The sequence below is a fragment of the Syngnathus floridae genome, chromosome 20 (assembly GCF_059516105.1).
Source record: "Syngnathus floridae isolate MCC-2025c chromosome 20, RoL_Sflo_1.0, whole genome shotgun sequence".
Lineage (NCBI taxonomy): Eukaryota > Metazoa > Chordata > Actinopteri > Syngnathiformes > Syngnathidae > Syngnathus > Syngnathus floridae.
The window spans coordinates 5,344,721-5,367,406 of NC_142432.1; the positions used below are offsets into that span (position 1 = coordinate 5,344,721).

Consider the following 22,686-nt stretch of genomic DNA (forward strand, 5'->3'; position numbering starts at 1 on the left):
GGAGTCGCCACATCGAGGCACGTCAGATACCTTTCCTGACATTTTTAATCTGGCCTTGGGAATTTGGGCATTGGTCCGACTCAAACCTACACTCCAATTTTTATTTTTTGGCTCATTGCGATCAACAAAAATAAAAAACATTCTCAGAGAGGTTCAAAGTATGTTTACAACATCTCCCAGGAGAACACAAAGGCATCCATCTGAACTTTAAGTTGTTCGTTGCCTGGAATCAATTCTAAATGATTCGTATTCTCCCCAAAAATAGTACCAAGCAGATCAATCATCCATGTTTTTTTTCTTTTCTGCAAGTCTGAGTAAATTGCCAAACAAGCTGGCCTGAAAAACAGGCGATTAGTTGCACGGCAAAAAAAAAAAAAAACAGTCCGGAGCGGTGCCAAAGGCCAACCTGAGGGCACAGAAGAATCGATACCTCTGCGTAACGGTCGGCCATTTTGTGCCACTTAACGAGCTTGGTGGCAAGAGTTCAGCGGAGGCACGACGCCCCCCCCACGGGAAACCCCGGAGCCCGTGTAAACTAGTAACTGAGGATCTTGAGTGAAAAAAAAAACCTCCCAATAGCATTTAATTGTCCTCAGCAAAAACTTTCTGCGACTATCGTTTGTCAGTGTGCTTCAATCCTACGAAGACCTGAGGCCAAATTGAAACCCTCACAACACATGGAGGCAAAAGTAGCCAGACGTTCCGTTCCTGAGCTAGCAACCGGCGTTTGTCAGAAATCAAATGTCGAAACAGCGATCTCCGTCTCGTCTGACGCGCTTGTTGTTGCCTTTTCGGGAAACAAAAAGAACGCGGTTAATTGGAATGCGTGTGTGAGCGCCGTTATCAGTCGCCATCGGCAAGACGCCGCGGCGGTGACTCATGTGGGCAAACGTGCCATTTAGTGCCGTTGTTCTCGTCTTTGTGTCTCACTCTTGATAAAATCGGCAAAGACATTCAAATTTCGAATAAATGTTGAGTCGCGAGTCAAACGCAAAGTAATCCCCTCACGGTTCACTCTTCAATTCTTTTTTTTTTTTCAGATTCTGTTTTATACCCCCAGCAAAAACAAAACGTTTTTTTGAAACGCCCAAGATTGTGCCCAAGCAACTTAGTATGTTGACGTAAGAGAGACAAGCTTTGAATGTCAAGGATGGGCTAAGTTTAGCCTGGCTCGTAATCAAATAGGCGAGCAGGCCTCCGTTCCTGTCCGCTATTCTCGGCTGTCCCGCTGCCGGCCCGGCCCGGCGTCGAGACGTACCGCATCAATCACACATACAAGCGTAATCGTTCTATTTTTCAAAGGAAGCAAAACGGCATCGCTTTCATTTCAAAGCGCTTCCCAGGGGACAACAAAGCAAAGCGGAGAAGATCATCAACACTTTATCAGCAAACAGAACGAGCTCATTAGAGGAGATTATTTCCTTCCAAATGCGCCGGCGCTCCAGCCCGACCTCAATGACAGGTCTTGAATTTCCTCCTTGTTCTGCTCATTTCTTCTTTTTCTTGCCTTGACTTTGAAAGTGAAATCAAGGGTCTGCTGGTTCTGCTTCACTTGGCTGGACCAAATTCAGAAGCTAGAATTTCTACGTTATCGCCTGACATCTTGCCGGTGTCGGCGATGTTTTTCCTTGAGTTACTTCGGACTAATTTGAGGCAACCGGTCGGCTCCTTTGGCGTACGCGGAAAGTTCCGGGATTGAATCTCATTTAATGAGATTTGAAAAGCTATCTTGGAGGGAGCGGAGCGCTCGGGTTCATTATTACAAGTGAGAAGAGGTGACCTGAGTGGTGGCACTCATTAGCTTCCTCCCGCTGGTACGTGGTAGCGATAGCGATGGTGTGGCAACGAGGTGAAAAAAAATAAAATAAAATACCACACAGATGAGTGGGTTAGGGTTAGGGTTAGGGTTAGGGGTACTTTGAAAGTCTGGGCAGATTTATTTCTTGGCTTGACTTTTTTGCCCATATTTGTGTATCTTAGCCGCCGTTAGCATGCGTGCAAAGGATGGCAAATGCACCCAAAACATTTTCTCTTTCCTGCACCTTTTTTTTCCCTCGCTATCTATCGCCGGCAGGAAAGGGACACCGGCATTCGGAGGCTCCCGAGACGTACTTGCGCCTTATTTGGAAGGCCAAAATGTTTACTGTGACGGAAAAGCGCTTTGGAGCGTATTAGCTTTTTTTGTTTGGCTCCCGTCTCAGCGGGACGGGCCCCGCGGGACGCCGATGAATATTTCAGGAGAATGCGGCGCCGATCCGGTGTGGTCCCGCTTGCCGGCGGCCCGCACAATGAAAAACAAATTAGCAAGGCGGGAATGGCGCTGCTGTGCAAGCGGCAGGAATTATGAGCGTGTCGATTGTGAGGCGTGTGGAGCAGCCGCACGCAGTTATGGATTTTGCCATTTGGATGTGAAGGCGCAACACTCGCGGGACACTTTTTACAGCTTATTAAGATTTATTCACTGTCGTAATTTAGCCGGACGTTTATCGAAAGATCAAAAGTCAAATAAAAATGCTGATTATTTGCGTAAACAAGCAATTTGGAACAACATATTTAAAATGTAATTGGATGATCTTTCCCTCATCAATCTTCAGCAAATGATGTGATCTTCACTGAGGCGGAGGGCCTCCACAGTCCAACTAATTCCACACGAAGTCATGTGACCAACATCATAATCACTTCGGGCTCAAGTTTGGGTTAAAGTAGGATGTCAAACTGGGATCGGGCTTTCAAATTAGCAATTTCGTTCCTGGGTTTTGAACTGAAACAAAGAGTTGGCTAGGCCAATCAGAAGGCAGAATTGGGTCCCATCGATTACATCACCTTTCCCAACCAATGAGGACCGCTTTTGCTCCAAACCAGGACACCAAAGTCCCCTTTTGTGCCGAGTCAGCAAAACGCCGGCCGTTCTTGAACTCCCCGAGGCGCCGCCGTGTCGTTTCCGTACATCTCGGTATGACGTGATTAACGACGCGACCGCTCACCTTTTTTGGGTCGGCGCCGACCGAGCGTAATCCGGCAGAAAACCCGCTGCCGTTGCGTGCATGCGCCGAGGAACAAACGAGGGCATCCGATGAAGCCATCGAGAGCCGGCTTAACTCTCGGGAGCCCGTTTGTCGCCGACAAATCACATCGGCTCAGCGGAATGTGAATTGAAGGCGCCGACGCTCGGAAACTCGGTCCTAATTGGTCCTGTGAGGTTTGGGTCAGGGAAATCCAACAGACGCCGCAAAGCTGGTCCCCAACTCTGGCCAGGAGACGAGAGGACAAAATGTCTTCCTTCAAAATGACACCTTGGCTTTCAAGGTTGCTTATTTTGGGATTAGAATGATGGCATCGAAACGGCGGTGGGGCTCAAATTCATTCTGTCAAATGGAAGAATTTCAACTTCAAGCAAGGCTGAGGCTAAGTAGAATTTAAAGAGTCAAGCCAGCCGAGGCTCGGCTAAGTCAAGGAACCACCCCGCTTCACTCATTTCCTGTTTCCGATTTGTATTTGTTTGGTTATTTTTTTAATCAGACGCTATTTTGGCCAATCAGTGCAACGTGTCCCTTATGACCTTTGTCTTTATTTCCTTTTTTTCGCGCCTCCGAGTCACGTCGTTAATGAGCAATTTGCTGAAGTTACTTTGAGCGTGTTTTGTTTTGAAGCGCAATTATTTCCATCTTGTTTCCATTGTCTGCCTGCGCGCATGCATTATTCAAGTCAGCAAGACAAATAATGTCTTGATTTGTTCCCGGTCTCCCCGTGGCACGTTTGCACATTTCTTTTTTTTTTTTCTTTCCCTCACCTCCACCAACGGCGCCTGTTAGTCGCGCCGACGACCAGTGGCACGACGCGACGCCTCCATGCTTGAAAAGAGAAACGGCGGAACGTCTCTTTGAAGCCGATAGCCGCTTTCGACATCAAATCAATTGCCGGCTGAACGGACTTCTCTTCCTCTCTTCTTCCTCTCGTGTGTGTGGGAGTGCTTTTGAGTTTTCTTTTTGTACAGCGATTATCCATTTTCAAGTGGAAGCCTACCTAGACTCAACAAAAATCGTCACTCTCGCATTCGTCCAATTAAGAAGCTTGGCAACTTCAAGTCAAAGTTACTCTGATGATCACGCCTATGTGGCTAATGCTATATGCTAACCAACTGTATGTTTAATTATCCAAAGCGGTGATTGTGCTCGTCTCACAGATAGCATTGAACGACAGGCTACAAGAGTTAGCCGTGCGTGGCGACTGACTGCTCGGCGCTATTCGGATGCTAACGGGCCACGTGCGCCTCGGCGCCATCTTCACATTGGCCGTTCAGGAATGAGCCATGTTCATATTTTCTGAGGAGCTGTCTCATTCCATTCCCCATCTTGCGTGCCACAAGACTGATTTTCATTCTCTTCCGCCGGCGCCATTGAGTATTTAAAGGTTGGACTGCACCTGGTGACGGATGGCAATGGGAGAAATCAATGCGAGTAGTCACGCCAGCTGATTTTCTAATCAGCCAATAGTGTCAGCCGTTTGTCGGGCTTCATTAACTAGACAGTTTTGAGCCTTCCTCTTCCCCTCAGTTCACTCGAGAGTCACACATAAGCTGCACGGCATCATTCCTCCATATCGGGCGCGGCCATATATCATTTCAAGCGACTGCAGGGAAATGAAATTAACGGAATTGATGGCCAAACGCTGGGGCGCATCCGTCGCGCCCGAGACGACAGAGGCGCTTTGTTTGGATTTGGCTAAACAACGGGGACTTGCGCGTGTCTGCTGGCTCCATAGCGAGGCCTCCTGGAATAGAATTGCCTCTCCCGGCAAACAAATAGTTCTCTTTTTGCATGTTAGGTAAAGGGTTGAAAAAACTCCAGGCGACACAACCCTCCGTTTCATGTTTCCGTGTCAGAAGGGGGAACGTCGGGCCGACCTCGCGGGCGGAGATCCTGCGAATGCTTTCAATGCGAGTGGCGATAGCTGCCGTGCTCAGTCAGAGGCTAATTGCAGATTGAAAAGTCGAGCGATGGCTGCCAGGAATATCAATGAGGGATAGTGGAGGGAGCCATGCGAAGAGGGCAGATGTTTGGAAGGCAGCTTGTGAACCAGCCCAGAAGAGCGACGTGGGTGGCGTTCGCTCCGCCGAGTCGATCAGGATGCAGGCAAGGCAAAACCATCACAACTGAAATTGAGGCTAAGCCCCATCCGAAGTCCGTCCATCCAAGCTGTCTAGCTTGCTAGCAAAATATCTAGCTAATATTTCAACCCCAACCTTCAAATCCTGATTCACAACAACACAAAAACAAAGCCTCTACTGAGAGGGCAAGGTCGCAGGTCAGCTGTCGGACCCCGCCGGATGTTCCTACTCTAATTGTCGGAAAAGCCGCGACAACACGCGAGCGCTTAGAGGATTCCGGGATGGCGGCGCCGAAGGCTTAGCGAGCGCTCGATCGGCAAGACGGCTTCATTGACGAACCTCCCGCGGCAGAGCAACTTGCGGTTTCATCTGCTCCCACCGGGGACAGGATTCCGCGGGGCGCCCGAGTAGACGCACTAAAGCAAAGAGCGCTACGTTGTTTGATGGAAGCTCCTCGTGTGTTTGCACTCTTAGATGCCCTCAAAGCGCACACGAGAGGATAATTATGCTGCACGCTTTGTACCAAAACAAAAAAAATCGCCGACGCTTAGCGTTGCAACAGGATTGACATTAGTGCCAAGTTGCATCTGATCCCGACTGAACTTGGTGTGACCACACATTTTATCCACGTATAACATATTTTGAGGCGCAGGAAAACAAAATATTGAATCTCCTTGAAATCCTTCAAAAAACAAAAACAAGATGGCCCAAAGTTTACAAAGAAGATCTAAAGTAACAACTTGACCATGTTGGAGCAAGCAAGCAAGCAGGAGACCCTGAGGCCATGTTATCTTCTGACAGCCCCATGAGAAGCACACAGCAAGTGTCAAAGCCGCCGCTCAAAGTCACAAATGCGTCTTTCGCCTATCATCATCGCACCTCCAATGTGGTGCCTTGGTGTCTCCTCGACGCTCAAAGATGGCAGCTTCAGCTCGCGACTCACAACTCAGACACCAGAGCACGAACGCATAACACTTATCATCTAGAAAATTCTCTTTTCAATTGCTTGCGTTGCTGTCAGGTGTTGAGGCGCGAGCTACCGTGGCAGTTCCCTTCAAAACTTTGACTTTCTAGCTTAAAGTTGTCTAGCTTCAGCCAACCAGGCAAATGCTTAGTTAAAAGACACGACGTAATGGGAGCTGTCCGCGGTACCAAAAGAAGAATCTTAGCTGTCCGTGGTGCCAACAAAAGAGTTGTCAACAGCACCAGGGGAAGAATCGGACTTGTCCGTGGTACCAGCAAAATAATTGGAGCTGTCCGTAGCACCAGCGAAAGAATTGGGCACCAGTGGAAAAATGGGAGCTGTCCAGGGTACCATCAAAAGAGTCAGAGCCGTCAGTAGCACCAGCGGAAGAATCGGAGCTGTCCTTGGTACCAGCGGAACAGTCAGAGCTATTCGTGGCACCAGCGGAAGAGTTGGGAGCTGTCCGTGGTACCATCAGAAGAGTCGGAGCCGTCAGTAGCACTAGCGGAAGAACTGGAGCTGTCCGTGGTACCGTCGGAACAGTCGGAGCTATCCGTGGCACCAGCGGAAGAGTCCGGAGCTATCCGTGGTACCATCGGAAGAGTCGGAGCCGTCAGTAGCACTAACGGAAGAACTGGAGCTGTCCGTGGTACCAGCGGAACAGTCAGCGCTATCCGTGGCACCAGCTGAAGAGTTGGGAGCTGTCCGTGGTACCATCAAAAGAGTCAGAGCCGTCAGTAGCACCAGCGTAAGAATTGGAGCTGTCCGTGGTACCAGCGGAACAATCGGGGCTGCCCGTGGTACCATCGGAAGAGTCGGAACTGTCCGTGGTACCATCAGAGGAGTCGGAGCTGTCCGTGGTACCATCGGAAGAGTCAGAACTGTCCGTGGTACCATCAGAAGAGTCGCAGCCGTCCGTAGCACCAGCGGAAGTATTTGAAGAGTTGGTATTAGCGTCAAATGAAATAAAAAAGATTTGGTGTCAAAGAATCCTTTTGAAGTTTCCTTGTTTCTTTTCTTGTTGAGGCAAATTTGCCTTCCGTGGGCCTTATTTTGAAACTTGCAGACAAACAACCAAAAGGATTCAAGTGTGTTGACTGTGCAGATGAAGCCAAGCAACATACTTGCGGAAAGCAAAAAACAAGGACGTAAAGGCGTGAATGAAACACAGCGCTTGTGTAACATCCACCCAAGCGGATATCTCTTCCCACACACGAGTTTACTTTTCATATGCAAATAAAGCTCAAGGTCTTTTCTCCACAATCTCTCCCTGTGCATGACGTGTGTGTGTGTAAAGTATTAACACAACACACTGGCAAGTTCATCACTTTTAAGAATGCATCCGAGCTGAGCGTGTTTCTTAGCAGTTTTTTTTTTTATTATTATTTGTAGTATATACATTTTTTTATGGCTTCTCTATAATCACAAATGTTTGACTATCGTGAGTAGGTCCGAGTCATTTTACCTTCAATGAAAATTCAGAAGAGAATGTGAGCTTTACTTTTCATTGATTTCCTTTTTTCTTTGGCCTTTACAACAGCGTCCCTCCGAGTTTCTGTGTGAAATATTTTTCTTTTTTATTCAAGATTGAAATGCAGGTTAGGTATTCATACGATGTTATCCCGATGACGCGTGAAGGTCGGCGCCGCCGCTGCCGTGCGCCGCACCCCGCCGTTGTTTGTCCAGCGCAGACGAGGAACGCGACACTGTTTTTTTTTTTTTTTAGATTTATATTCAGCCCAATCATCAGACAAGCTGTCACCACTGAGGGATGGCGAAGGTTTTATTGCATTTCGGCGGGACTGGTCCAGACTACAAAGTGGATTTTCTTTGTTACACTTGATGTATCCTTGTGCAAACCTTTTGTCAAATTCCATTAAATGCACAATTTGAATAGGTAATAGCACAGACATATCTTTTATACCGAACCGTCCCGACGTTCAGTTCACAAATACGTGACGAATCGATTTTTTTTTAAACAAATGGCTGTTTTATAAAGAAACTACGGAAGCGATGACATCACCATAGTATCTGTGATGAGGCGATCGTTTTAATCTGTTTCCCTCTTGCAATTATCAACTCCTTACTCGTGTGAAACTAAATGTTTTTTACATTAACGCCTTTGGTGCCAATGTGATTCATCATTTGATGTTGCCATTCGCGGAAATCTTGCTGTCTACAGCGACGCAACTTTTATTTTCACCCAGCGCGAATTTGCAAGTAGCAGACGACCAAATGGTTTCTTTGAGGCCAAGGAATATATAGAGCTTCTTTGTGAGAGCACTCGGCATATGATTATTCCCATTTGAGATCCGGCCTCCGGCAAAACAACAATTAGCTTTTTTTACCTCAGAATTGAAGGAGGGTGTTAATGGCGGTGACTTCTATACGCAGTACTTTGCTCTTAAAGGCTCTAGAAAGGCGGTCATTACCGAGTGCTCGCATGCCATTTGGACGTATAGAATAATAATTACCGTCAAGGTGCATTTTGATTCCTGATGGCACTTCGCAGTAGGGAAGGGGGACTTTTTCTGGCAACCGAAGTTTTTAATGAAGGCGAGACTTTATCACCTGACCTTGGTTAAAATCATAGCGTTCATTATATATGATGAGTCTTTATTTCGAGCATATTTAAAACATAAAAGGAGGAAAAAATTAATACAAATAAAATACAATAAATAACACTTTGAAGGCCATTCTTAATTTTCTATGTGTTGCCGTGAGCCCTGGGAGCAGGAAGCAAAGGCCTCCAAGGGTCTGCTCCATCTTCTGTTGTGTCCATAAACGTACTTTATGTGCAAATGAGACAATGTCAACTTATCATAGGCTTTGGCGTGATTGAAAGGTTTCCCCCGGCGTTATTTGCATGTCAAACAGCGCTCACCGCCTCAATTACCTTTTTACGATCTAATCAAGCGCCACGTTAGCGGCTAGCTTTGTGCGGCGCGATAACCTTCGCCTTATCAGTCGGCTAGTTCACATATCCTCGCTGCGGTTCTTTTGCCTCGGCTAAGGCCAATAAAGGAATTTTATGCTAATGCCTTGCGGCCGGGTTGTTCGGGGCCTGGCGCTGAGAGAACAAATGGAACAGGACGATGCGTCCGTGTGTGCTAATGTCGCCTCAGCATAAAAGTCAACGTTTGCTGACTGGGAACACCACGTAAGTCAAAAAATGACTTTTGTGCAACACATTGGAAAATGAAAGAAATGTCATGACAATATTTTGTTACATGCGTCGGCTATTTATATCAACGTGATTGGATTTTTTTCGACCATTTTTGTCCATATCTGGAAGATTTCAACGTTGGCAGCTCTGCTTTGACCTCAAGACTGATGCAAAGAGAAGCAAGAGCTCATTGACTGCCCGCCAAGTGAGTTACGAGCAGCGTGAAGCGTGTCCGCCGCATATTGGGGCCAACAATGCCATTAGCATTTTCGTGATTGAGTCGGAGGCTTATTGCATTTCATTTCCCAGACTCAAACGCCGCATGCTGATGCTTCGAGGTTATTGTTGGGCCGCCCTCTTGATTTTTTTTTTTTTTTTTTTTATAATTCCTCGCTGCTATTTCCATTCCTCTCGTGTTCCCGCCTGCCTTTCTCTCATCTCCTGGCTCGCCGGCGCGCAAATAACATTTAATAGCGCGGACATTGTGCTCCGTCACGCAGGGCAAGCGCATTCATTTCAGCTCATTTGCGGCCCTCCTCCTGCAAAAGAAAGTGCCGCTAATATGAAAGGAATGTCAATGCATTCTTATGAGGAGTGGCAGAAAAAAAATAATAATCAAGGCCCGGTGTCACAAAAGATATATTTGGAAGCTGAACGACATTTAGGATGAAGCTGTGGAGGATGCGGCGAGAATATTTCTCGTCTTCTTCAATGCAAATATGTAACAAATATTGGCATTGCGTTTGTTCCATCACGGTTTCATCATCCAATCGCAGAAAGCTCGCGGTCACGCACGACATTGTTACGCCCAATGTCGGCCATTTGTCTGCGGCGAATTGCAAGCATCTTTTTTGAGCCTACACTCAGCTCTCATTTTCATTTCGTTGACACTGAAGATCACTTCACAGATTCTTCACCGGCGAAAATTTGATTAGTGCGGCCGGGCAACATATATGATTAAAGCGTGGCGGCCGATATCGAATCTAGTTCAAGAGCAGACAGTCGGATGGAATGTCAACATGATGAGCAGGCTTACTTAGCTCACTGAATACAAATGAAAAAAAATAATAAACCTATTTTATCACTATTTTCTGTATTTGTGTCATGCAGCTTTATTTTGGTCTTAAAATCGGATGAAGTCCATAAAGAGAGTTGGAAGCGGCTTTACAAAGCGGCTTTATGTGCCCCGTGCATGAATGCAGCCACTGGGAGACGCTTCTTTTCTCCTCCCTTTCCAATTTCTTGCCGCCTCCATTAGTCGCGCCGCCGTGTGTGTGAAAGGAGATGAGAGGCTCACGGGAGGAGGGCGTCGCTCCCCCAAAACCAGCAGAGCACGGCGCTAGGAGTCGCTAATGAAGTCCTCGCAACCGGGAGTATGTTTATCATTTTCACGTAAACGTGGCAGGCGCCATGCTCGGCGTCTTGTTTATCCCGACCGTGGCTGCCGTCACCTCCTCCGCAAAATGGAGAAGGAGGAGGTGGCAGTTTCATTTTCATGATTCATAATAGGGTCACGATTCACAAACTTGCCGCACAACTTTCACTTATCTGCTCAACATGAAACGTTTTCCATCATTTGGATGGGAAAATAAAAAATGGCAGTTTATTTGCTGACTGAAATGATTTGGTTTTGGCTAAGGCAAGTGCTGAGTGCTTTCGTTGGACCGAAGATGATTTTAAAAATAAATCAGCTCAGATTTGTCAGGAATCGGCCAGCCAGATCAGAAAGCTCGCCTGTTTGCCAAATAAGCTCACCTCGGGGACGCCGCTGCCGCTGTTAGCTTTGTGTAAGGCCGGCGCCAAACACTCGCTTTGGAGTTGAGCAGAGGATTTTCGTCGAGTCGCCATTACAACTTAGCCGCTTCTCCAGAGAAATCTCCCCGACGCGAACAAACATTTGTTTTGCGCCAGCGTCGCACACGTGAACAGCATTTTCATGCCTTACACAGGTCACACATTTTTTTTTTATGCCATGTGTGCTTTTAGTGTAGACAAAAATTGCACCGAATCATTTGAAAACATACGAAAAGAGCAGGTCAACAAACTATTTTGAACTTAACTTTAGGGGGACACATGGTAGCCGTTTATGCTTTTTCCATCCTCGGGCTCACAAGAATTTGGAATTCCAGGAGACACGTGTTTATTTTGTTCTCCGACAGAAACAAACACGGACCGAGGAAGCCGAGTCACGTCCTCCCTGGAGACTTCCTGTCTCGGAATAATGCGGCCGGCTCGTGAGACCCCCACCGGGGAGCCACATAAATATCCATAATCAGCGCCGAGCAAACAAAGGGACGGACGGGGAGGAGATGGTCGGTGTTCTGCCTCAGCTGAGCTGGCTAGCAGACGTTCCTCCCAGCTGGGCTGCCTGTCGCGCGTCAACAACGTCAGCAAAGCAGCCTCTGGGGGACAGAGGACCTACTCGCTGGCAAATTTTAGGCCGGATTTGTAACCTCGAGAGATGAGCGATGGAAAATAATAAAAGGGAAATATGCCAACAAGTCAAAACACATTCTCACCTCCCACCCAAAAAACTTTTTCGACGGTAAACAAAACAGGCAAAACCAGCAAAGCTCCGACGGGGAAAGTTCGGAGGCAAAGGCGTCGTCTAATGACTGCTGCGAGCTTGCATTTGAAAGGCTTTCTGCATGTCTTTGATGTGTTGATTTCCAAATCATCTCCATGCACTCAGGAGTCATGAACATTTATAAGCTGCGCCGCCGTCGCCGCGTGCCGAGCCTCCGACCTCAAAACGCCGCGTTCTTTCCTTGAGCTAATATCCAAAATTGAAATTTCCAGCCGCATATGATTGGCGCCCTACGACCGAGTTTGCTCGGAAACGCATCTTAAAATTCAGCACGAGGATCTATTTGGACTATTTTTAGACCTCCTTTCCTGGGAAGACTTTCTTCAAGCTTGTGATTGGCTAAATAAGCTTGACCATGAGACGGACAATCAGATGGTTTATTTTTGTCCAATTAGATTTCAGCGTCCGTGCTGCCATGACGATGGCGATCAGGCCAAAGTTGGCGGTTTTGGAAAATCCAGCAGCAGCTCTTTGGATCCTTCTGCTTGGGGGACTTTGACAGAATCACCCCCCTGATAGATTTGCGGAGTGAAATCTTTATTTCAGGAGTGACACATTAATCGGCGTCACCCTCCGGCGGCGGCGGCGGGCGCTTATCATATGAGCCGAGCCGAACGACGACAAGTGCTTTTTAATTAATTAGTGCCGGAGGTCATTTCTCAGGGAAAAATTTGTGTGTGAGAATGTGTTTGTGTGCGCTTCATTAGCATTTACAAGCAACTATTTGCCCACAGATGAGCTTTTTCCACTCATGGCTGGAAACACACACACAAACTCACACACAGTCATTTATCTCCCACACAAATTGCGCAGGGAGGACAATGGCTAGTGTCAACAGGAAGTGATGTCGTCAGCGCCGCTGCTCAGCGGGGTCACGCCGCTGCCATTGCATCCAATGGAGCTTTAATTGCATTTAAATGCTGCGGGTAAATCAAGCGAGGTGAAGTGGATTTTTTTTTTCCTCATTGACGCCAACTTCATCACCGCAAGAAAACTAAACATTCATTTTGTTTCCCATAGCAACTGCATCCATGCGAGAAAAGCAAACTCATCGGATCATTATGTTTTGGGCAAAATGAGCTTCACAAGTCAAAATGTAAAGTGTCATCAAGATTCAAATGACAGAAAAAAAGCAAAAGCTAGCTCAGGTGAAAAAAATTCCACATGATTAAAAGTTGTGTTTTGAAATCCTGATATTCCGTTAAAATCAATGAGGGAGGAAAGACGTTTTAATTATCTTTTACACAGAAATGGTTTGCTCTAACAAGAATTAATTAATTCTCGGAAAAATAAAACTTTTTGGAAGCAGAAATGTCAGAATGATGCATTCCAAATCTACCCGAACCATTAATAGGCCAAGAGCCAAAATAGCTGGATCATAATTGCATGCACATTATTTGGCAACACGACAGCAAACTCAAATTTGAGAGAAGGCACGACGACAGCGTTCTTTGTGACACGCCCGAATCAGAAGACAAAAACCAGAACGTGGGAAGACAAAAAAAAAAAAAAAAAGAAAAGGCGACGGCTTTAAAATATTCATCAGTAGCACGCTTCTCTTTTCAGCAGCCTGTCATCTGCTTTTGTAAGGCAAAGAAATGAAACTTTTCGCCAAACAAAAGCGTCGTCACGCAAATGAGCCCAAAAAGTGCCAGCAAACAATTTGGGGCTCGACTTCAACGTCCACACACTTCAACAAATCACGCCAGTCGACTCGCCAAATAGTAGCGAAGCAAATAAGCGACTTTGATTGCCACAAACGAAAACAATAATTCAGCAATGCACAGTGTCAACTTTCTCGACTTACCGCAATTTCACGTCTTGAGACGTCTTGAGGTTTTTTCCGATGATTTTGTGGCTGCATTTCTTCTTTCTTTTTCCACATTCGGATTTCTTTACCCAGATGTCGCTTCTCCGCTCGCTTTTTTCGTTTCAATTGCTCTAAGAACACTTTGTTCATCTTGAATCAATTGGCAAGATTCAAGCTTCTTGACTCTTGAGTCAATTGTAAGCGCTCGCTCCGGTTTAGGGGTTGAGTGACGTCATCCAGCCAATCAGGGCAAATAAAAAACAGACAAAGAAACAAATACATAAATAATCATACTAAATATTTAAAATATATACATATCAATGAGCTGAAACAACGTTATATAATTTTGTCGTCTCGTATCAGTAAAGGAAACTTTCTTCACCTTGACAAGTCAAATGCGAACGCTCGTCGGGGTTGAGTTAGTGACGTCATCCAGCCGAGTCAGGGCAAATAAAGAAACAAACAAATACATAAATAATCCCACTAAATATATTAAAATATATATTAATGAGCTGAAACAACATGATATAATGTTGTCAAGTCTTGTATTAGTAAACGAAAACTCAGACATTTGGGCAGTTTTTAATCTGTAAAACACATTTCGTCTGTAACACTTGCTTCTTGTCACGTGATAAGGCTCTTTAACAAACAAACCGAAAAGTAACAGTCTGTTTTCCTTTCCGTCAGGCCAGGATTGTGCAATATGCACATTCTGGCAAATTCCCTCGGGGAGCAGACCCACGAGATTTAGGTTTTGGATCATTTCTGATTTTCCTGAATGGCACCACATGTGTGGCTTGAACAAATGCTATGCTAACAAATGAGATTAGGCAATTAGGCTTGAGCCTGCCAAGGTTCAAGGTCACTTTTCCACGTTCAGAAAGTGCAAAAAAAATGAAACATTTGCCATATCACTTAGATTATATCTTGGAGAGAAACACATTCACGACATCTTCGTGAATGGGGACTTCCTCCAAGTGTCGTGATCTTTCCTCAGGCTTCCAATGCGGCCCACGATGAAGATGGTTTTCACGCCAGCTTCGGTCGGACATGAGCTCACTGCATTCCCCCAGCAACTGCCCTACAAAGCGTCATTAGGTCGGCCCGTTGCAATATTCCCGCCATGTTGTCAAAAGGTCTCCTTAATTAACTCCAACACAAGCGGACACGTCCAGATGACGGCCCGTGTCGGAGGACCTTTAAAAGGCCGCGTGAATTCAAAAGAACAGAAGCCCAAACCGTTCGGCAAGCAGACACTTTCTCACGTAACATCCACCCATGTGGATATCGCAACTTTATTGAGCAATAAAAAATATACACAAGGAAAATATCCCTTTCATTTTCCCCCATAGTGTTGTTCATTCTTGTGCGAATCTCATCCTCAAAGTAGTTCCACGTCAAGGAGCCAGGATCAAAAAACAAAAAAGTTCTTTGTTCGGATCCTTGACTTGATTCCAAAAGGTTTTCAGTCTGGTTTGGTGGAGCAAAGTTAAGTGTTCACATTGAGTTGAGCCTCAGCGTAGATCTCCGCCAGTCTCTGGAACTGAGGCCCCCAGCCATCCAGGTCGTGACAGTCCTCCTCGGAGGGCGGTCCAATTCCGGGAGAGTCCAAAGGACTGATGGAGCCCGTGGGCGAACCTTGGCCCTCGTAGGCGTACGTCTGCAGCGAGTCGTAAGGCGGCCCGCTGGTGTCCATGTTGGCCTCCACCAGTCTCTGCTTGATAAACTCGTGGACGTCCACCTCGTCCAGGTGCAGCGAGGGGCTCCGCTGGCCTCGGGGTCCGGCGGCGCCACCGCACAGCCGCCTGGCTTCGGGGCGCACGTCCCGCCGGAACTTGAGCTCCTCGGCGGCGGCCGGGTTGCGGAGGGCGATGATGTCAAAGGCTTCGGTGTCTTCCTCGCCGCCGCCCTCGTCGTCGTACGTGACCACGTTCTCGCGGATGTCCTCCTCCGAGATGATGAGCGGCTCCTTTTTGCTGCGCTTCAGCGTCACAAACAGAACCACGATGGCTGCGGGACACAAGATGAAAAAAATCAACAACGAACCTCCAGCCTGAGGGACTGACTGACCGAAGTCATGATGGACAAGCAGCAATGACCCTACATTGGCATCTTACATTTTTATACGTCTGTGTGTTTTATGTTGTTGTTTTTCTCCGGGGATCATCGACGGTGTCCCGTAAATAAATGTGAGTTGCGTGTTCAATTAACTGGATCCCGTTAAGGCCCAGCTGCTACGTTGTTCATGCTAATGCCAGCGTGAAGTGTGCATTCATTCAAAACACAAACGGCGTAGCTCGTAAACACACGCTGATTTTGTTTTATGTGCATATTCATTTGATTCTTCAAATGGGATGATAAAAATCAGCCGAGCGTGTCGGGGTCGTAAATCATTAACGGGCTTTGGAAGACATTTCCGACGCGGCTTCCGCTAGGATGTTTCGCAAGGGTCGGACATTTTGGGTCAGTGGTGGAGGCGGGCAGATGCGAAGCGGCAGAGTTCTTATTCTTGAAAGGCCATTTTGACATACAAGTTCTCTGTGCCGTTCTCGTTAATTGTGTTCCTTCTGATGTCTGACAGGTCACCGCCATGGCGGGCTCAAATAAACGGCGTCTTTTTACAGTAGCGTCGGCCGCATCTAAAAGAGACTTGATTTCCCTCCATTAGCGCACGCACCGATTCAGCTCGTCAGAATCAAAAGCCGGCGCTGAAAATAGATTCCTTTTTGACAAAGTGACAGATAAGAGGCGTCTGGACAGTGTTTAAAAAACACATTTCATTCTTCAAGATGACGACACTGTTGCGGAGGGAAGGCAAGATAAGCTGCCGCTTCTCAAACTTTGCCGACTTTGGGAACAAAAGGGGCGAGACGTTTTAAATCGAGATCGTTTGATTTTTTTGATCGTGTGCGTGTGGATTATTTCTAATTTGTCAATTTGTTTATTTGTCATTTCATGAAACAACATGTCTGCTATCACTACCAAGCTGAGCTATAAAGATTTTTTTTTTTTTACTGCGTATTGTTGCTATTGTACAAAATGGCAACTCTCAAGAGGAGCATTTCAACAATCCACGAGTGTCTGATTGACCATTTTGTCCCACTGTGGGAATATTTCGATACCTTATGAGCGCAGCGGTGATCATCACGGAAACAAATTGAGAACAGAGCGATGTCATCAATAACACGACATGGAGTGGTTCAGACAAGGCCAACGCGGCGCACTTGAAACATCACGTGGACGCCAGCTCGCTCGGAACGGCCTTTCCAAAGTCGTGAGTGATGCTTCAGTCCGTCCGTCCATCCTTTCGTCTCCTTTGTCCTCCCCTCACGTCGTCCTTCCCAAGCTCCTCCGTGTCTCCTCCTGCCCCCAGGCCTCTTTCTTTCTTGTCAGCCTCATTCTAAACCCCCCCCCATGCTGCAACCTTCTTCTTCGACGATGCGCTCACAATAGACGCCGTCCCCCAAAAACCACACGTAGCGACAGCTCATAGCTAGCAGCACAAAGCGGCGATGTCGCTAACGTGTTACTTAGTAACGCCATGTTCCAAAATCTTCCGGGTTAGGGTTAGGGTCCAGACAATCCAGACAAGTAGTCAGACGACAACTTGTGCTCAACTCACCCAGCAGGATGACGATGCACAGCAAGATGGCGACGAGCGCTCCGGTGCTGAGGCCCGCCGAGGACAGGAAGGCTTCGCCTTGGCACATGCGGATCTTGCCGTGGCGCTGGCACGGGCACACGTGTAGCGTCAGCGTGCTGGTGCCGCTCAAGGACGGCTCGCCGCTGTCCCACACCACCACCGGTAGCTCGTACATCTCCTGCGTCAGGTGGTTGAAGCGCCGCCGCCGAGCCACGATGCTCGCTGTGCTGTCTGCCACATGGAAACGAGCAAAGTGCCATACAAATAAACAAACAAACAAATAAATAAATAAATAAATAACTCGCTTTCTTAAGATGGAACCCAGGGGCAGAATATACAATGAAAACAGAAGGGGCCCCAAAGTTGAACCCTGTGGGACACCAGCCAACCATAGAGCAGAGTGGGACTCAGCGAATAAAACAAATAAGGCGCGCTACCACGACTGCCCACCTGGTGTTGCAAATCATTCAACAGAACACTCCGTAACAAGTACTGCAGTCAAGTCCAACAAAGAAAAGAAGGCACACATAGCCCTAAAAGATGACGATAATTTTTTGAATACAGGACCTTTGATCTTGTAAATGCTCAGTTGAGTGGCTTAATGAACAAAGCGGACCTTATGTAGCCTGCAGGCGCTCTCCGCTTTAAAATGTCGAGAGGTCCAATCGGGAGTGTAAATGCTTGTCTATGCGTTTGGCTGTCTCCCAATCCGAGGTGCGCCAGCGGGCGTAAATGGAAAATAATCTGGATGGATGCACATTGCTGCGAGATCGGCCCCCCTCGCCAATCTTCTGTGAATAATTGCTCTGATGGACAGCGGGAACGACAACGCGCACTTCAAGCTTTATTAAGTCGGACTCGCCGTATCAGCGAATCAGCACGCAGGCGGGTTGGCGGTCAGGTGGCGAGGGGGCGCATGCAAATAAGACTCGGGGATGCAGGCAGATGCGTGGCAGATGTGTGACCTATTCTTTTTGACTGAGGATGATTAGGAGTCAAAGTGTTAGAGCACATTTGACAAATGACATTTTTTAAAATCTATAGTCCATGAAAGCTCTCCGACGGTACTCGCTGTTTTTTCGGCATCCTGGTGCAGATGAACTAAGTGGTCCCTTTTGTCCTCAGCTTCTCCTCGGCAAACACTTGTGTGCATCTTCTCGCAGAGCACGAATCAGGCAGCAGAGATCAACGAGAAGACGGGAGGAGGCGCAGGTGGGTGGGCGAGAGCTGCGTGCCTGTTGATTAACGCTGCGGCGTGACGGCCATCTGTGGTGCTGGGACGTCTTCCGTGTGTGTGTGTGTGTGTGTGTGTGTGTGTGTGTGTGAGACACAGGTAATCAGCCAGGAGGCAGAGTGTGTTCCTGAGAGCGACTGGGAACCTCGTTAATGCTTTTCAGAGCGTCTGCATTGCACTTGGCTTCCCGCTGAGCGTCTGGAAGCACGACGACACCATCATCATTACGACCCCGGCTACATATGTGCTGTCCACACGTGTCCAATTACCAGCTCGACAACACACCGCCTAACTGAAGACGCCAAAAGCGGACCTGACAAAAGATCTGCACTGCCTCTCAAAACACACACAAAAAAAACACAGACGTCTGTTTACAAGCCAGAAAACGACACCGAAAAGCAGATCATCGTCTCACTTAGACTCCAACAGTCTGGGAAAACAAGAAGCAATTTGTAGAACGCACATGAGTCGTTTTATTGAGTCTTCCACTAAGGTGGGTTCTAAAAATGTTGGTTTTTCCGAAACATTGAAATATGACAATTAAAATAAATTCTGGGCCAAAATTTATCTTGGGAATTTTCGTGGGAATATTTGTCAACAGCTGGGTGGGGGGCCAAAAAGAATTTTGTGGCGTGTTGTGTGTCATCAAGGCGTCTCGAAACATCATCATTGACGGGGACCGGTCATGCTGTTCGAGAAAATTCTGACATTTTCCCCAAATGGGACTAGAACAGCGTGTTCATGTTTGAGCGGCACGCCAGGCACGGCAAAAAAAAATACAGGAAAAAACTGTGAAAGCAGCTACGGCGGGTTGAGGTGTGCGAACAAGCGGCCGGAGTAGAATGAAAAATGAAGTCCCACGACACGTTTGCTTGGGAGAGAGAGGGAGAGCTCACTGAAGTGGACTGAGCACTTTTTTCCCTTCCAGGACGTGCTGAAGCGGACATTAAAGCGCCGCAGGAACACGACGGCCTCCGCTGTGGGGGGTGTGTAGGGGGGGTCGCTTTAGTCGGGAGGATAAAAATATCACATTGGCTCGGCGGAGACTAATCACGTAACAGCTCTGTCCTTTTACAAAGATATCGTTAAGCCTTATTTGGACAGCAGCATTCAGCGCCAAGTTTTTCTGCACAACTCAAAACTTCAAACGAAATAAGCTTTTCAATATGAAAATAGCACTCTATCATTTTGATCAAAACATAAAATGATCATAGATAGGAATTCAGAGAACATTATACTGCTCCTTTCAGTATGTGTGCTGTATAATACAGACAAATTATTTTCAGAGAGGATAAAGAATATATGCCTGTGAGTATGATGGTCTGCTAACACTATTTGTACTCAAATATCAGTTGCATATTGGAACATTGATTTAAGAAAATCCCCAAAGTTTTTTTTAACTGTACTTAAGTAAAACAAAATCCAAAAAGTTTTTTTTAACTGTACTTAAGTACAACAAAGCAAACATTCAGTTTTCTATTGTACTTATTTCAGAGACTATCTCATGTACTTAAGTGGAGTTGAGATCCATTTAGTTTTTTTCTTTTTTTTTTTTTTTTTTTAATCGGTACTTTTGCCATCTCTCCTAGTTAGTCAGCAAGCGCTTAGCTTTAATGGTGCACGATTTGCCGGCAGCGTTTGACCCGAGCTCGAAGACGTTTTCTCAGTACAGCGCGGCGTTGGCATTTAAGAGAGCTGTCACTAATGGCTCCTCTTAAAAGTCAACTTTGCTAAAGTCACTGAAATCAAGCGGAGGGAGAAAAGATGGCAGCCTTCCTCACTATTGAGTAGGACGTTTTCACCGAAATGGTGTGTTGGACGTCACCATTCCAATGTTACCAAAAACGTTTAACCAGTCCAACAACGATGGCCGCTGGAAGATGTCAAAAGCAAAGATCTACACGCAAGCAAATTTGCGGCAGCGTTCAAAGCCTTCCTCCGTTTATCTCATCCTTGCCGCCACTTGAATTGATTTCGCCCCGTCGGTCGGCACGCACGAGCGAAAACTCAAACACCTCGTCGGAGTCTCACCCAGCAGAAAGGAGGTCATGAGAGATTTAGCGGTGTGAATGACTGCGAGGGATTTTTCTCTGCGGCACAACAAGAGAGCCGCTTCTTTTTTTATTTATTTATTTTGTATTAAGACCCGCCGCTGAGCAGCCGCATAAAAGAGAACGGCGAAGAAGCCGCTCGCGGTGTGAGAGGAGCTTACTTTCATGACAAGACGGCGGTTGTGGACGGCATCGTGCGGCTCGGGCCCACGCGGCAGAGGACGCGTGGGCCGAACACTTTAATGCCGTCTTGTGCCAGTGCGGGTGAAAACCGGGCTCCGCTGGAGCTGAAGCAGCTTAACGCCATGAACGCAGCTGCAGTTTGACATTTTTGGACAAACTTGACTGGCACGACTCAAAACCACAAACTGTGGCACAACATTTGTCGAACAACTTGACATGAGCTTGCCACTTGTAAGCAGCGGCATGGAGCCCATTTGATCTGACTGCGCCCTCTTTATCGCTTTCAGGTTGAGGACAAACAGGTACAGCCGGGCGAGACATTTATTATCCGGCCCTTCCGATCTGACGCATCTTTTGATTTGATTTACCTTTGGCTGAATTGCAAAGTCACAGCAGCTATTTTTGTCTGGCTTTTACCTCGCACGATACGGAGGACGGCGCCATGACCTTCGGCTAAGCGAGACTTTTGTCTTTGTGTCCTCGTGAGGAACATCGCTGCGGGGTGCTGAGCCGTATCAAATTATTTCAGATATTGTCGTCTGTGGCAGAACAAATGACACTCAAGTACACAGTAACAATTGAAAGATTAAATTGATCTATTGTCATAAAAATATTCTGGATTGTAGGGAGGTGCATTAGAAGAACTTAAAAATGTCAATAAAATCGAATGTGAGTGAAACTTTCAAATTTTTGACATCTGTCTTGAAATTGAGAACATGATCCAAAACGCTAGCCCCAAAGCGGTCTTGAGTGTGCGTGAGCGCGAGACATCTGATCACCGCAGTCGCACCTAAAGCGAGGTGTTGGGCAGGAAGGGTTGCCATGGCAACACCTTCCGTCTGCACCACACAAATGTCGGCGCTCGGGGGAGAGTAGCACAGCGAGAGCGCCTCTAATCCATTTGACAAGCGCATGCGAGCACACACCCCGGCCGGCGAATACGAAAAAATATGTCTACATTTTCCTTTCAACTTTGAATTTCTGTCATTTGGGGAACATTTGCTTTGCAGCCCAGAAAAGTCAAAATGGAAGAACTATTGTAAAAACAGACAAGATTGCAGATATGAGAAATATTTTAGACTATGAGAATAGTTTTCAATTAGAGGCCGTTAGCTTTTGCTTCTCCGTCTTTCTCGCCATCCCTTCACGAGAACTCGGAGGCAAAATCGTGACCGCACATATCTTTCATCCAACTCTCATTTGTCATTCCAAAGTCACAGGCACGAGTAACAACTTGATTTTGATTCAATGGCAGACGCGGCCTCCAGATGTCAAGCCCACATCAGCCATCTTTTTTCCCCAGCCTGCCGACCCGGAGGCAGGCCGGCGGGAACTCATAAGAAATGCAAACATAAGCGACGGCGTGGCTCAATTACCTTCGTTGTCCTTCAGGGTGAAGTTGGGATTCACCGGCATCTGGCTGGCCAGAGCGAAGGAGAAGCGCTGTCCGTTGGCAAAGTCGTCCTTGTCCACGGCGCCGATCGTCTGGATCACCTGACACCAGACAAGCTCGTTAGCCGGGACGAGACCGAGAACGGCCGTGAGGACTGACTTGAGTTCCTTTTAATTGGCGACAACCGGTGGCAGCCGCCTCGGGACAGAAACAAGCTGCCGGTAGAGTTTTTTTTCCTTAAGTCAGAGATCTGTTTGCTCAGAATCATCTTTGCAAATCTCCCGTCCAATTCGGAGTTCTACCATCTGTGATTGACTAACAATCCATCTTGAAGGTGCCTTTACTGGTTAGTTTGGCCTCTGTTCATCATTGAGTTTTTTTCCGGTTGAACGGCAGGTTGCGAAAAATTGATGGCGGCAATCTTCTTAATGAACCCGCAAGAAGGTTCCACGTTGCGTGACGGCAAACACACAAAGCGCCGCTCGCTTTCTTGAACGAGTGCAGCCGAGCTTTTGTCATTGCTCGCACTTAATCTGCAGTAAAGCCGC

The 22,686-nt window shown here is 47.0% G+C and overlaps 2 protein-coding genes across 3 annotated transcripts in view; both read right to left on the reverse strand.

Moving 5' to 3' along the window:
• LOC148380930 (enhancer of polycomb homolog 1-like) overlaps positions 1 to 13,830 on the reverse strand; it is a 47,612-nt gene extending 33,782 nt beyond the window's left edge. Inside the window, exon 1 of the mRNA XM_088362863.1 lies at positions 13,632 to 13,830. Coding sequence (XP_088218989.1) covers positions 13,632 to 13,784 — 153 coding nt within the window. The 5' untranslated portion in view covers positions 13,785 to 13,830. The remainder of the gene's footprint in view (positions 1 to 13,631) is intronic.
• A 391-nt stretch (positions 13,831 to 14,221) lies between these two features.
• LOC148380931 (cadherin-18) overlaps positions 14,222 to 22,686 on the reverse strand; it is a 79,700-nt gene continuing 71,235 nt past the window's right edge. For both annotated transcript variants that reach the window (XM_088362867.1, XM_088362866.1), the window contains 3 exons: positions 22,122 to 22,239; positions 17,257 to 17,508; positions 14,222 to 15,644 (listed from right to left, as the gene is read on the reverse strand). In XM_088362867.1, the coding sequence (XP_088218993.1) occupies positions 15,124 to 15,644; positions 17,257 to 17,508; positions 22,122 to 22,239 (891 nt within the window). In that variant the 3' untranslated portion in view covers positions 14,222 to 15,123. The remainder of the gene's footprint in view (positions 15,645 to 17,256; positions 17,509 to 22,121; positions 22,240 to 22,686) is intronic.